The 14,868-nt window shown below is 39.5% G+C and overlaps 2 protein-coding genes across 4 annotated transcripts; one reads left to right on the forward strand and one right to left on the reverse strand.

Annotated features, from left to right (window-relative positions):
* Positions 1-1,687: 1,687 nt before the first annotated feature.
* Positions 1,688-8,236, reverse strand: LOC306979443 (S-adenosylhomocysteine hydrolase-like protein 1). 2 transcript variants are annotated; one of them, XM_079578395.1, is made up of 17 exons: positions 7,800-8,236; positions 6,489-6,600; positions 6,208-6,336; positions 6,043-6,143; positions 5,796-5,898; positions 5,536-5,630; positions 5,352-5,458; positions 5,157-5,273; positions 4,674-4,737; positions 4,017-4,105; positions 3,853-3,923; positions 3,649-3,743; positions 3,415-3,513; positions 2,872-2,940; positions 2,331-2,409; positions 2,073-2,193; positions 1,688-1,997 (listed from the first exon to the last, which is right to left on the reverse strand). In XM_079578395.1, exons 1-17 carry the CDS (start codon positions 7,977-7,979, stop codon positions 1,991-1,993), a joined length of 1,638 nt encoding a protein of 545 aa, XP_079434521.1. In that variant the 5' UTR covers positions 7,980-8,236; the 3' UTR covers positions 1,688-1,990. The 2 variants fall into 2 exon arrangements, with proteins under 2 accessions (XP_079434521.1, XP_079434520.1); XM_079578394.1 differs by having other exon boundaries at positions 6,208-6,351; positions 7,800-8,235.
* A 342-nt stretch (positions 8,237-8,578) lies between these two features.
* srsf3b (serine and arginine rich splicing factor 3b) lies at positions 8,579-12,059 on the forward strand. Of its 2 annotated transcripts, none has more exons than XM_079579126.1 (6): positions 8,579-8,691; positions 9,443-9,653; positions 9,736-9,876; positions 11,303-11,341; positions 11,400-11,504; positions 11,583-12,059. In XM_079579126.1, exons 2-6 carry the CDS (start codon positions 9,451-9,453, stop codon positions 11,608-11,610), a joined length of 516 nt encoding a protein of 171 aa, XP_079435252.1. In that variant the 5' UTR covers positions 8,579-8,691; positions 9,443-9,450; the 3' UTR covers positions 11,611-12,059. The 2 variants fall into 2 exon arrangements, with proteins under 2 accessions (XP_079435252.1, XP_079435253.1); XM_079579127.1 differs by having other exon boundaries at positions 11,418-11,504; positions 11,583-12,054.
* The last annotated feature ends 2,809 nt before the right edge of the window (positions 12,060-14,868 follow it).

The raw sequence follows: 14,868 nt of genomic DNA on the forward strand, positions 1-14,868 counted from the left end.
GGTGTTTTCAATATGGCATTGGTCAAGTGACAATACATGATATAGACACAAAAAAAACATTCTATTACTCTGAAGCATGAACCAACTAAATTTAAACATTAGATTATTGAAGTTTGTTTTAACATTACCTTTTTATGCAAGGTCAGCTCAAGTTTATATTTAAAATAACATATAAATAGTATATACACACATATAACATACAAGTGTAAATGCAAAAATCAAAAAAGAAATGCCAACGTGAGATTGTGACGTCTTTAAAGGAGTAAAAATGAACTATTATCTCTGCATAGCTGCAACTTTATATTGCAGTGTTTTATTTTAAGTGAAATACATTATTTTCACTGAGAGAATCACAAGGCACTGTCTCCCGATCAGACACCATGATTACAGTGAGATTTAACTTTATGGCTGTGATTTACCTGCTGGAAACTTTTAACAAAAACAAATATTGTGTAGTAATAATAAAACATGTACAATTTAATTACAACAATAAAAGAAAAATATGCTCAAGTTTAAGATATAATTTAGGCATTTGGAAAGACAATTAAATGCTGATTTTCAGGGTGAGGCCCTTAGTATTTTGTAATACAGTAACGCATATAATAATTACTATGAGTTTGCAAACCTGTGGACCGTGGCATTTTAATTTAATTTAATTCAATTTAATTTAACAATACTTTCCATTTGAATTAACACAGACATGGACACTAAATTCATAAAGTTTTTTCTTTTCTTCCTTCAGATTAAAGCAATTAAAATGTTAGTCTTACATATAAATCATCAGATGGAATGTAAAGATTGCCTGCGAAAACTAATGACATTGCCATTTTAATAATCTAATATGAATTACTAAATAGCCACAATCAATGTAAACTATAAAACAAAACCCCATTAGACAAGCTCAGAGGAGTTTAACCTAGAACTTTTTCAATCCTTACCTCATTTCAAGCAATATTTTAGAAACAATAATTCGATTAACTTTAAAACCAAGGTTTGAAGTTGATATCTTATTTTTGGCACATTTCATATTTATATATTTATTATATGTTTTTTCTTCTCAACACCGGCTACGTTTACATGCAGACCATAAATCTGATCATAATCTGATTTGTGGAGTTCTCAGAAAATCCAGAAAAAAGGCAAAACTAATGTCACAAAGACAAAGATCAAAACATATTATGAAGAGACTGAAAGCATGTTTAAATTAAAAAAAAGAAAACTCACAAAAGGTTTTCCATGAAATAAATCCCAAATTTGTTTGATGAGAAAGTACAATGTGCAGCCGACAGTCGAGTGGCTTATGCTGCTGCACATATGGCAGAACATTACTCCACTGTTGTACAGTTGTGAGTACGAGTCCCAGCACTGATTATTTACTATATTGTGTCTCCCCTTCTCCTAATCTTAGTTTTGTGTTTTAATTTGCTGAAATCACTACAATTACTCAAGAAAATAAAACAGATAACTAGGTTTGAACCAAGACCACTGAGTTACTTAACCTGTGCTGTATCCACGATGGGATACCAAGCACAAGAAGCTGATATCACATGGAACATTTTTCGTCCAAGGGCCTTTCCATCCCCTTCTCCCTCTCCCTCCCCCTTCTCCCTCTCTCTTCCCCTTCTCCCTTCCCCTTCCCCTCTGTCTTCCCCTCCCCCTTCTCCCTTCCCCTTCTCCCTTCAGGCTCACTCATCAGACTCCTCGAACGTAGGACCTTTCCTACCAACAAAATGCAGAGAACAAATATACGTGCTACCCTTTATCTGCTCCGCACATTGAAAGTCTGCTCGTCAACATAAATATTGCCACCGTTTTGCCAGTTATCTGATTTTTCTGATCATTTAAACCTAGCCAATGTTGAGAGTAAAACATGAATAGCAGGAAATTACATCCTGAAGGAAATCATTTACAGCAGGTGATTACAATTTGTAAATGCACAAGTAAATTAGGTTTTATGGCCTATTTTAATGTGCAGCCCTCCCTCCTCAGGTCAGTATCTGAAAGCATAGTAAACAACATTAAGTCAACTTAATGAATTCATTATTGACGAGGAATAATTAAAATGTGTGTACCTGTAGTAGTTGGGTTTGAAAGGGCCGTTTTTATTCAGGCCGAGGTATTTAGCCTGCTCATCAGACAGCTCCGTAAGGTGAGCATCAAAGGTCGCAAGATGCAAACTAGCAACATATTCATCTACAACAAAAATAAAATGTCACACAACTCAACAGATATAATATATGCAATAGGTGTATCAAAAAAATTGAAAGTCCCACCTAGTAGGTTATTTATAGACATATTAAATAATACAAGAATAAGTGGATTTCTCTTACCCATCTTCTTGGGAAGCAAGTACACGTCCTGCTTGTAGCGTCCCTCTGGAGCATTGTACAACTCTATAAGTGCCAAGGCCTGAAATAGACCACATGCACTATTAATATGAGCTATACAGTTACACAGTTATAGTCAACCAACCAATGTATGCCTTTTATGGATTTAAAATAGTGTATCAGGAAAGTATTCACACCCCTACACTTTTCCTACATTTTATTATGTTACAGCCTCATTTAAAAAATGATTGAATTATTTATTACATTAAAGTAAATAAAAGGAGGCACCTGAGCTCAGATTTGAGTGTCATAGCAAAGGCTGTGAATACTTATGTAAATGCAAGAGTTTTATGTTGCAAAACACTCTAAAAAGCTTTCTTCACTTTGTCATTGTGGGACATTGTGTGTAGATTGACGGGGGGAAAAAACAAATGTAATCAATTCTGGAATGAGGCAGTACCAGAACAAAATGTGGGGAAAAGTGTAGTGTTAGTTTACTTTACTCCGTTTATTTGTTAAAGAGGCAGTGGTAAAACAGACTGACCTGAGTTGTGGCTGTGATGGACAGAACAAAAGTAGGAACAGTGGAGCAGCTGAGGTTCAAAAGGCGACCCTACAGAAAGTATAGTTTCACAGAAAGATACATAAACAGACAGATATAGCTAGATAAATTAGATTAAGCAAAGCAACAAGCGGATTATGCCAAATGCTGGTATATCTCTACTTTAGATAGCAACCCTTCACTTCAACCCCTCACTAGCCACTTGACAATTGAGTTTTAGACAGAGTACATCAAGACATCAATCAAGGAAGTCCTGAACTTCTGCTGTGTGCTCCATATTTAGTCTACAAAAAGTACATGAAAAAAAAAGGAATAATGATTATGTGGCCAATTTCAAGTACTTATGTTGTATTTGACATATCGCTCGACAGATATTCAACATTTATAATCATAGGCTTTTATTAAGATGCACTACACATTTCCTTACGTTTTCAAGAGCATGAACTGTTAAGCTGCTGTCCCAGCTGTGAAAAGTCTAGTCTCAGTGGCCAGTGACCAAAAAAAGATGTTAATGTTTATTGTTACCTCTGCCAGAAGGATAACCCTCTTTCCATCAGGCCAGATGACATGATCCACCTGAGAACGCACCCTCTCCCAAGTAAGCTCTGGGGTCCGAAGACTTGCCTGGACATAGTCAGTTCATACTTAATTTATCCTTTATAAACATTTAAACAGTAACTCTTGTTTCATTGGTCAACTCGTGATTCTAAGTGTGTTCTTTTAAGATTTAGGTCAGGGATTTTGAGCATTTTCTCTTACCACGTCAATCTCAGTATTGGAGTGGCCCATGTTACACACAATAGAGCCATTTTTCATTCTGTCCAGTTGGTCTCTAGTCACAACATTCTTATTACCTAGAGGGAGAAATTCCATTGATTACCATCAGTATTCCAAACATGGCCCGTTTTGTGACATATAAAACAGTTAATTTATTAATTTATAGTCTTTGCCTTTAGAATTTACCAGTGCATGTAATTATCACATCCACATGGCGAATGATCTCGCAGAGCTTCACCACTCTAAATCCATCCATGCTGCATGGAAATAAAAAGGTTTAGTCTGTTCTCAGTGTCTTGTCAATCTGGTATACATTAGATATTGACTGGTTTCTATACACATTCACTTACCAGGCCTGCAGTGCACAGATGGGATCAATCTCTGTTATATACACAATGGCTCCCAAAGCTTTCAGAGCAGCACAGCACCCTTTTCCGACCTGCCAACATCAAATATTAAAGAACTGTGCTATGTGTATAGCTGAAAAAGATATTACCAAACACAAAATCTATCTAGTATAAGCAATGAAGCTCGACAGAACTATGAACACTGCTCCAGTTCCAGAGGCGAATTTTCCCATTTCCCCCAAACACTTTTTGTCATGCAAATAGTGAGATTTATTTGCAGGTGCAATATATTGTTTTTTCTTCTACGTTTTATGAGGATTACGCACGATCTTTCCAGCGCAATTGTTCCCTATAGACATTCTGAAAAATATACATTTGTTTATATACCAGGGTTGAATAAGAAAAGTATCACAAACTATGTGGGAGCTCAGAACCATGAAATACACAATTTTAATTTGATGATCTATATCTAAAACTTAGTTTCAAATGAACCTTATTTTGTGTTTCTTCCATTTAAAATAATCACAATACAGTCAGTGCTTATCACATATCTGACGCTGCCGCTGTGCCTCTAAACTCAAATATTTAAACATTGAAATATTACTTCTTTTTTCAAAAGACTATGGAACCAGAGTGTTAAGGAGGGTGGGAATGTTTTACCTCTCCATATCCGCAGACAACCACTTGTTTCCCTCCAAACATGACATCAGTGGTTCTCTTTAAGCTGGAAAAGATAATAAACGTCAAGGTTTTTTAGATTTGTATTTTGTATGACCTTAATCTCAAACTTTGACATTTGTGAAAATGAAAAACATAATTGATAATGGAGCTTTAAAATTGAACAAGTCAAGCAGTATTTAAAACAGTATAAAACAAATGTAAAACATTGTGGTTCATTGACAAGGATTAACAGAGTAATATAAAATATCAACTACGATTAGATATTGTTGCTGAATGTGATGTGGCCTTTGTGATGATTACAAGGTTGCAGTAAACAGTAACACACTTTGATGATGTCCAGAGTATGGGCTACTAGCGATACAAGAAAAATAAATAGTTTACCTTAGCTTAAATATACTACATGCATAAAATATAGAGATAGTAACACAGAGTAACAACATAAATGAACATAAATTAACCCACCCGTCAAGTATCGACTCCCTGCAGCAGTAAAGGTTGTCAAATTTCTGTTTGGTCACCGAGTCGTTTACATTCATTGCTGGCACACACAGCTTACCAGCTTTAGACAACTGATACAGCCTGGTCACAAAGGTTCGAGCTCATGAGTAAAACAGCAAGAAAAGTTCTAATATTGAATGTCTGCTAATTCTGAATTACCTGTGAACCCCAGTGACACTTTCCTCAACAATGCCCCTGATCTTCTTGAACACATTTGGATATTTCTTGTACATCCAGTGTGTCAAGTCACCTCCATCGTCGAGGATCTAATAAGCCATACGCAAATATCTAAATATGCCAGTGATGACAATCTAAAGTAAATGTATCTCTGAAAGGTAAGTACCATGTTAGGCTGCCATCCCTCAGTGTTGACACAGTGGTCGATACACCACCAGAAGTCATCCTCAGACTCCCCTTTCCAAGCAAAGACAGCCACTCCTGAAAACACAATAATAATGACGCAATCAGATATGAAATGAATAAAAGCCAATATTCAATGGCTGTGTTCCAGATTGTAAATGAGTGCATTCCTGGTGAGATTTAATTTAATTTAATGAAGTAACTACAGAAATACTTCATAAATCGGTAACAGGCTAAGCTTACCAGACTCTGCCAGTGCAGCAGCGACTTCGTTCTGAGTGGAGTAAATGTTACATGCAGTCCAGCGACACTGAGCTCCCAGAGCCACGAGAGTCTCAATCAGCACCTAAGGCAGTGAATTTTTCACTTTTGAAAATAGCACCACTATAATAGTATTAGAAAATGCAGGATATGTAAGTATGTGGGTGAGGGATGCATGAACATTTTAAGTTGAGGCTATGTGTTGTGGTAAACATGATAAAGATCTTACAGCAGTTTGTGCAGTGATGTGAGTGCAGCCCACAATTTTGGCACCTGCCAATGGTTTCTCACTCTGTGCTCTCTTCCTGAGTGAGATCAGCGCTGACATATCTGTCGAGAAACAGTCATCAGGCAACAAAATCACATAAAAAATGCGCAACAAGCCTACTCTTACCTTGTTCAGCAATCTCTATCTCTCGTCTGCCAAACTCAGCCTGCTTTATGTTCTTCACACAAAAGTCACTGCTGCCCTTTGCATTGACTTGGGTTTTGTCTCGTGGAGAGGTCTCATCGTCAGAGCTATCTGTACCAGATGCAGCTACAATAAAGTGACAATGCAAGGACAGACAACACACACAGACATACGTACAATGAACAGGATTATTTTAGAGCTTAGGAAATGAAATTATGAGTTGTGGTTCAATAGTAGCACACAAACAGTTAGACAAAATGTACCTGAGCTGTAGCTGTCTGTGGAGGATTGAGAGATGGAGCGGGACAGGGATCGACGGCCAGTTTTAGTCGGGAACCGGCTGAACTCTTGCTTGTCCTCCACAAACTGGATTTGCTACGTATAAAAGTAAATGCATAAAACTTATGAGGTCATGCTGTGTTTACAAGCTGATAGAAAGACTTTGATAGAATACATGTAGATCAATATAATCCAACTACATTTTTGTAATAGCCGGTTGTCCACACTTTAAACTATAGCAAACGCAACAAAGCTACACATTCTTTTAAACACACAACAGAAGGTGCAGTTTCAATAAAAAATGATCACACAATCATGAGTAACTGACCACAATAACAAATGCTGACAGCAATTTTAGACATTTCAGCATTTTCTTTGGCCATTGAGACATATTTCTATTTAAAATAGTGGAAATGGACATTTAAAGAGTGAGTATTCTGGGATTTAATAAATCTGTCAACTGAGTGATTTCTTATCTTCACTTATTAAACGTCAGACTCTTTCTGATTTCAGCGGTGTGTGGTGTCTCTCTTTAGCAAGTGCTTAAAGACTCCTCCTCACATACCAAAGACCATCACAGCAACAGAGAACAATAAAAAGCAGTTTTCCTGTCAGCAATATTATAAGTTTGGGATTTAGACAGACAACACCTTTTTCAGTATTTTTGACCTCGCATTGAAAACTAGGGCATCACTGTGTCGCAATTATAATGATTTTTGTTTGTTTGTTTGTTTGTTTGTTTTTGCCTGACCTTTACATGGAAATGAAATATAAATCAACCGGACACAGCATTCTTAAGCAACACGCTTGCTCAATGTAGTGAAAGAAGAAGAACTGAGTGAAATGTCCTCCATTCATTGCAAAACTGACTGACAACTTCTTTCTTCTAGGCTTCTCTTTAGAGTAAATGTGTTTCAAAGGTTACCTGCCTGGTCTTAAGCTGAAGGGAGCTTAGATGTTACTGTGGGGCTCATGCTAGTTACAAATTAATTAATGTACAATAAACAACCTCTGAATGTAAGGATGAAACACTCTGGTTTACTGGTAGGAAGGTTCTTAGAAAAATACTACGTTCAGACCTTTGGGGTTATGTTTGATTTCAAAATGCTCTGTATTGCCTATAAGTAGCTTTGCCATCACTCAGTGGCTTTACGACCTAATAATAAAAGCTCTGTTTCCCAAGTTTCCCTTGTTATCCTTTCCTATACTAAGGTCATGCCCTTGCTCTTTAGACAGACAGTGTAAACAGTACAATAATCACTGCTTATTATTCAACAATTAAGAAATAAACGTACCTTTTTAACAGGTTTGTGAGTGGGCACAGCGCTAAGGACAGTGGACAGATCTCCCATGTTCATCTCGCTGTTTTTGCTTACTGTCATGGCAGAGTATTTCTCTGCCACATTTTCGCTTTCTTTGACTTCTTTGCTCGCTTGCTTCAATTCTGCTCTTGCCTCTCCGACCAATTCTGACATTTTAGTGGTGATAAATGGGTTGAGAAATCACTGGTCGGGAAAACGTCAAGCTAGCGTTAGCTGCAGTCAGCTCCCACAACTGAGACCAGAAGAAATGCGTAGGCATGCGAAAATTAAATATGCTATGAAGACTTTAGTGTTTAGTAAATAAAGCCCAAAGCCACGTTAGCATATATCGCAGAAATATCCATTGCTCGGTGCTGCGCAGGCGTTTGTCTCCTCAGCTGTCACCTGCGGACTGTGAGAGTGAGTTTGTGGGCGTGACCTGTCAGACAGACACTTTCACTGCACATGGGATAAAAGAGTACTGGTAAACTGAAGTATAGTTCATTCGCCTACTTTTTTACAACACAACTTGATCTAAATAATATATAGAAACAGGCTTAGGTGGCCCATCGATATATTTCGTAATTTGCCAATTTTATTTTGGGAAAACTGATCTGAAATACTATTGATAATGCATGTTTGCTCTATATATACTTTTTTGATACAAGCCCCACGAAGCTATGAAGAATTATATTGCATGCTTGCATTCCGCTTCAAGTCTTCTACCTCGGGGCTTCTTTTTGGCCCGTTATGCCCCGCCCCCTCGTCGCTCGTGCGCATGTGCGTAGGTCACCGCGTCGCCCGCTCCACGCCATTTTCCATTCACTATCGGGAAGAACAGACCTGCCCAAGAGACACACATTTCTACTGTTAATCAACAGCTAAGGTAGAGTGCAATTACTTAACCAGTCACTTGTTGGTGTAAACATAGCTGTGTTTTGTATAGTTAATAACGCGAGAGCGGTTTATTCGACTTTTGGCGTTTATTGTTGTACAGAGTCCGTAGGCCTCGTAACTGCACACGGCCATTTTAGCTCCTCGGAGAAGCTAACCATACATGTAGCACCGGGCATCTCCTTCCAAACCCACAATCTGCCGTAAACCGCCAAACCACGAGTTTCGTATGACGCTAAAGGCCAAATGCAATGTAGTCTTTCTAAATCAAAGTCGCTTTAAGGCTCTATTTCTCCAATTTAATTATCTTCCGACCAGGAATTAGCTCAAGCTAACGTTAGCCAGTTAGCAATGATATGTCTTTGTCCGGCTAAGTCTTTCGATTTCGTTGGTTCATTTAGTAAAATTCTCAAATTATGAGCAAGTACCGTTTTGTTAAACACAAACGGTCCTAACAATGTGTTACTATTACTCGGTGCTCCATATTGACGCTTAGAAAGCTGGTACTTCTTGAAGGCCGCTGTGACCAGCCTTTGGTTGCGTTGATTACTTGACCGTAAACAATAATGAACATACATTTTATTATTATTATTTATTGACCTTTATTTAACCAGGATAGTCCCACTGAGATTTAGAATCTCTTTTTCAGGGGAGATATTCTTATTTTATGTGATGTATCAACGTTATTGTACATTCATAATATCACAATATCCGATGATAATCAAGCGCTTACTGTTTTGCAGATTTAGTCATGCACCGTGACTGCCCTCTGGACTGCAAAGTCTATGTTGGAAATTTGGGAAATAATGGAAACAAGACCGAAATAGAGAGGGCATTTGGCTACTATGGCCCTCTTCGCAGTGTATGGGTTGCCAGAAACCCCCCAGGTTTTGCCTTTGTTGAATTCGAAGATCCTAGAGATGCAAGTGATGCAGTGCGCGAGCTTGATGGGAGGTAAGCAAATCTGTAAATACAACAAACCCCTGAAGATAATGTCCATTTTATCAACATCTATTCCAAATGTCTTGTGATGCAGGACTATGTGTAACTGCCGTGTAAGAGTAGAGCTGTCCAATGGTGAGAAGCGCAGCCGTTCTCGTGGTGCCCCCCCTCCATGGAGCAGGCGTCCCAGGGAAAGAGATGATTACAGGCGCAGAAGCCCAGCAGTCAGGCGGAGGTAACATAAACCATAGCAGCATCTGGTCAAATTAGTTGGCAAGTCAAAGCATACTTTATCTCATTGTGACATACTGACCCATTTTCTTATCCACAGTCCTGACGAATTGTCATTGCAGTCAAGGACTTCTTATTGTCTATCTTTTCTATCATATTTGGAATATTTTAATGCATAGATTGATGGTTGATAATAGCTGACTTAATTCTTAAAAGTATGCTACTATTTATAATTCATTTACTCTCAGAAATTCGCTGACTATAAAAGCCAAAAAGATACTTTCCAAAAGTTGTATTTTGGAGTGTTACGTGCCAAATTTGATGCATTTTTCTATCCTTTTCATTTATATTAATAAGAATGAAACCCGTTGCAGAGCCACCACCATGCCTCTTCTCACCACCCTCTGAGTCAATCAACTAGTCCTCTTTCAGCATCATGTGACTGCTGACATCGCCCCACTCAGCTTGGCTGGTGGTGTTAACGACCCAGGCTCGGCCAGTCGTCAGGCTGCACCAGCCCTCAGCATGCCGTTGTCAACCTCCTCCTCCTTCAACCTTAATCCAAACGGCAGCGGCCCTCCTCACATTCCTGACCAATCAGCGTATTATGTTGTCAAATGTCTACAACCTACCAGCAGCAGCCATCGGCTAACCAATTAAAGCAGGAAAAAAGCTTCGGCCAGCCCCCATCTGCCTGCCACCTAGTCACCTTGCAGCGTCTGGCCAGTCCTATTCAGCCAATTCTACCCACCCGGCCAACAGTCTGCCTCCCTTTCGTCATATCTAGCTTGTTGAAATCCGATAATACTAGTAAGTTTTCCAGCCTCATTCAGTACACTGCTGATTAGTTTTGAAGATAAAGCTGGTTGACAAAGGTTGTTCTTTTTTCTTATTTTAACAATTTCTTTTTAAAGGACAGTGATCCATCAACAATTTAGGATTATCAAGTATTTTTTCTATGGGTTCAAAAACAGTACGCCTTCCCAGATTCAGAATGGCATTTTGATTTTTGTGCTTCAGCAGTTACCTTTCTTGCTATCCAGAGTATTTTACACACTCAATTTCCTACTCATGTTATGTTCATGTGCCATGGTCAGATTTCATAATTTATTTATGAGAGGATAACCCCTTGAGATGCAGCATCTCATTTTCAAGAGGGTCCTCAATCGTCTCCAAAGCAAAGAATGACAAGTCTCGTATTAAAATACTCAAAATAGGATAAATGCTGGAAAGTCTAATCAAATGTGCATGATACTCTAACCGCATTCACTGACATGACCATCGTCATTAGTTCTTATTTTTTATATGTATGCTTTTCAATTCTACACAACAGGCTTAGGTATTTGATAACATTTTACACACCATCTTATACCTTAAGATAAGTGGCAGCGGTTGTGGAAGTCTATTAAGCCTCTGTCTTTGTTGTACAGATCCCCTCGCAGGCGGAGTTTTAGTCGCAGTAGAAGCAGGTATTACATTTTTTCCATTTAACAATAATATGTAATTTGTCTTATTGTCCCTTAAAAGTAATTCTTTGCATTCCAGATCCTTCTCTAGGGATAGAAGGAGGGAGAGATCCCTTTCTCGGGACAGGAACCACAAACCCTCTAGGTCGTTTTCGCGTTCTAGGAGGTGGGTTTTTGTGACCAAGAAAAGTGTTGTAACTGTAATGTAATGTCGCATATTGACTTTTATGGTTTCTTTCTGCAGCCGCTCCAGGTCAAATGACAGAAAATGAACTTGTCTGTCAGATTTAAAGGGAGCTGAAGAAAACGGTTAGCAACACTCTGCCGTTTCACATGGACATGACTATTGTCATTTTTGAGTTGAGTTTTTAAACAATCAAGCATTTTAGTGTGTTCTGTAATTTTTTTTCCCCCATGGTTGGGATTGTCCAGGTATATTTCTTCTGACTCTTTGTTGCATTCCAGTTTCTCAACATTTATCTGCAAGCTATTATTTTGTTATTGAATGTACTGTGTACTATTACATGTAGTGTTAGTTTGATCCACCTTTTTCATTCATCACTTGACGAAGGCTTTTTAAAAATAAAACTTGCATGAGCCAATTAATTCATTTAAGCTTCACAGTGAAGGTTTACATCTGGTGTAAGCTCATTGGCTTTAAAGAGGTTCAGGTCTATGGACAAAAATAAAAGTAAGCAGTTTTTGTTACAAAGTTGTCATTTTTTTTTCTCTTTGATACAATAAATGTGTGATTAAACACTGGTTGTATACAAAATGTCAATGTGTGCTCATTCATACATTTACAGTAGCCTGTGTGAGGAAAAAGGGCCTGTTTGCTCTTTGATATAGCCTAAATACAACCATAACGTATTGCTAAAGATGAGCAAGTCAAAACTACTGTGGATCTGATAAATCACCGAGTAATTAAGAGTCCAGGGCGAATGTCAAAGTTGTTTGCCCAGGACGAGGCTGGTTGGCCTGCTGTAACATTTGTCCTGGACAAACAACTTTACATTGGCGCCTGGACTCTCGATTACTTGGTGATATCAGATCGACCCAACAGTATGAGGCAGGCTAACTGCTGTGACTTATATTAGTTATTCCCATGTTCTAGTATTTTGTGATTGGTTTAACCCTGAAACACTGAAAAGTGTAAAAGTTTGCCTATCACTTGACCAAGCTTCACACTGACGCAGCCGTTCTCAAAGTAGGTTCCTGGAGCCTCCAGAGAACGTACCAGAACAACCAGAAGAACGATGTCTTTGTAAACCTCACATGCATTGCCCAATTGTGTGTGTCGGTCACTCCCCAGCCAACCCACAGCAGACTGTTTTCACGCTGCTTGTACACGTGAAAATGAGCGGCACTAGTCAGCTCTCAAATCCCCGCGCGCTTTTCTGACCCGCCTGCCTCACCATGACAAACGTGCGCACGACTTCACGGGGCGCGTGGAGCCGAGCTCAGAGGCTGTACATTTCTTTCCTGTGCATTAAGCCGTCCCATTTCTGATCACTCGATTGCTGTAAACGACACACCCACTAAGCAGAGAAAACCAATGGAACCACGTCACTCCTCTCCTCCGCTCTCTCTCATCTCTGGGCGGGATTTTGAGGAGACGCGCCCTCAGTCTCCATGGTTACGGGTTACACGCGCCGGGAAATCCACTACGACCCGCGATATTTTCCACCCACTGTGTAAGTTCTGAAGTTATGTAATCAGAAGTCGCTCGCTGAATTCTGAAAACTGATAGTGCTAGAACTAAACATCATGTGCTTAATTTGTTGGGATAATTTCCATTCAAACCACCAACAGGGGAAGAAAAAAACATTTACTTTTTCTACATAAAACACGCACTTTTCCCCCCGACAAATGTAATGTCCATCCACGGTACCTCCTGTCCAGGCCCTAAACTGCCAGTGCTGGAGAGCCGAGTCCTGGTCCACCCCGGTGTGTGACGAGAGGAGGCCAGTAGTTAGTAGGGCTTCTTTAGTGAGTGATTTTCTGCTCATTTCCATAGATGATAGTGATGGTAACTAAGGTGTCATTCACAGAGCAGTAACATGACTTTAAATGAATCTTACTCAAGTAGAAGTATAAAGTTGTGGGCCAAATACCAGTGGCGGCTGGTGATGTGAAAACCAGGGGGGGCTGTTGCCTCGACCTAACTTCAATTATATTTTAGAAGATACTTATAAACATTGTTTTTAACTTAAAAAAGAAAGTTATCTTTGGGGCATTTAATATTATTATTTTTATGTAGAATATATTCAAAACTTATTGTTTAGTTTTATTCAACTAAAAAATAAATCATTTCTGACTAAAGTGTAGTGATAGTCACTATACATATTTGTATTGTGCACCACTGATATGTGTTTTGTACCAACAGAACCAGAACAAAGGCAGGAGGTGTTTCCTCTTTGATTTCATGTACAGTTTTAGTCCCAGACCTGCTGTGGTTTCATTATGAGCCTCAGAGCCACAGGTTTAAACCCGTATAAACTGTCAGACAAATGATCCGCTCAGAAATAATGTGCAGCTCACGTTTAGAAGAGAGTCCTCCTCCTCCTCCTCCTCCTCCTCCTCCTCCTCCTCCTCCTCCTCCTCCTCCTCCTCCTCCTCCTCCTCCTGTAGCACCTGGAGCTCCTCCTCTGTTTCCCTCAGTGAATGAATGAAGTTCCCCTCTCCTGTCGTAGCTCCTCCTCACGGTCCTGAATCTTCTCTCCATCAAATGTCCACGTCCTGGGACAGAACTGTCTGTCCAAGTCAGCGAGGGTTTGTCCCAAAGTGTGAGATAAACAAGCAGCAGCTAAAGCAGACGAGCTAGTTAGCATCGTCATGCTACCTCCAGGAAAGTCCGTTTAGACGTGACTTCTGACGAAGAAAGTTGTCCCAAGTCCATTAGTTTGACTAAGTCCTTTCACCTCCTCTCAGGAAACAACACGAAGCTCCTCCGTCTCTCAGATGAGAAGTTTTTCCTCCGATCGTCCGTGAGCTCAGAGCTGCTCCCACAACGGGCTACTCGTTTTTGTTTACAGTAGAGCTTCCTCGTCTTTCACCTGTTAAATCTCCGATGGGCGCTCGGCCTCAGCGCCCATCGGAGATTTAACATTGCGCGTCTCTGATTGGTTGAATTAATGATATACAGTGACGTTTTTATACCATAGTAGAGCGCCGTTGGTTAGATGTTTGGGGCGCTGTTCCTCGCCGCCCCAAGCACAAAACTACACATTTATGAGGCTGTTACAGCGGTTACAGCACACAATGAACCAGGCAGACAAAATGACACGCTCCTTCACCTCCACTCCCCCTCCCTCCACTGTATAAAAGACCTGTATATAAGAAAGTTAGGATTTTGCTAAGCTTAAAACTTGTTATATTATTTGCATAATTGATAGGAGGGGCGGCGCCCCACCGCCCATAATGGACCAGCCGCCACTGCCAAATACTCAAGTAAAAGTAAACTCTATAACTGGTTGAACATAAAAGTTTGATTCTAATTGAGTAGTGACATAAATGGTAATAACTGTAAG

Source organism: Gobius niger (genome assembly GCF_951799975.1).
Source record: "Gobius niger genome assembly, chromosome: 20".
Taxonomy (NCBI): Eukaryota; Metazoa; Chordata; class Actinopteri; order Gobiiformes; family Gobiidae; genus Gobius; species Gobius niger.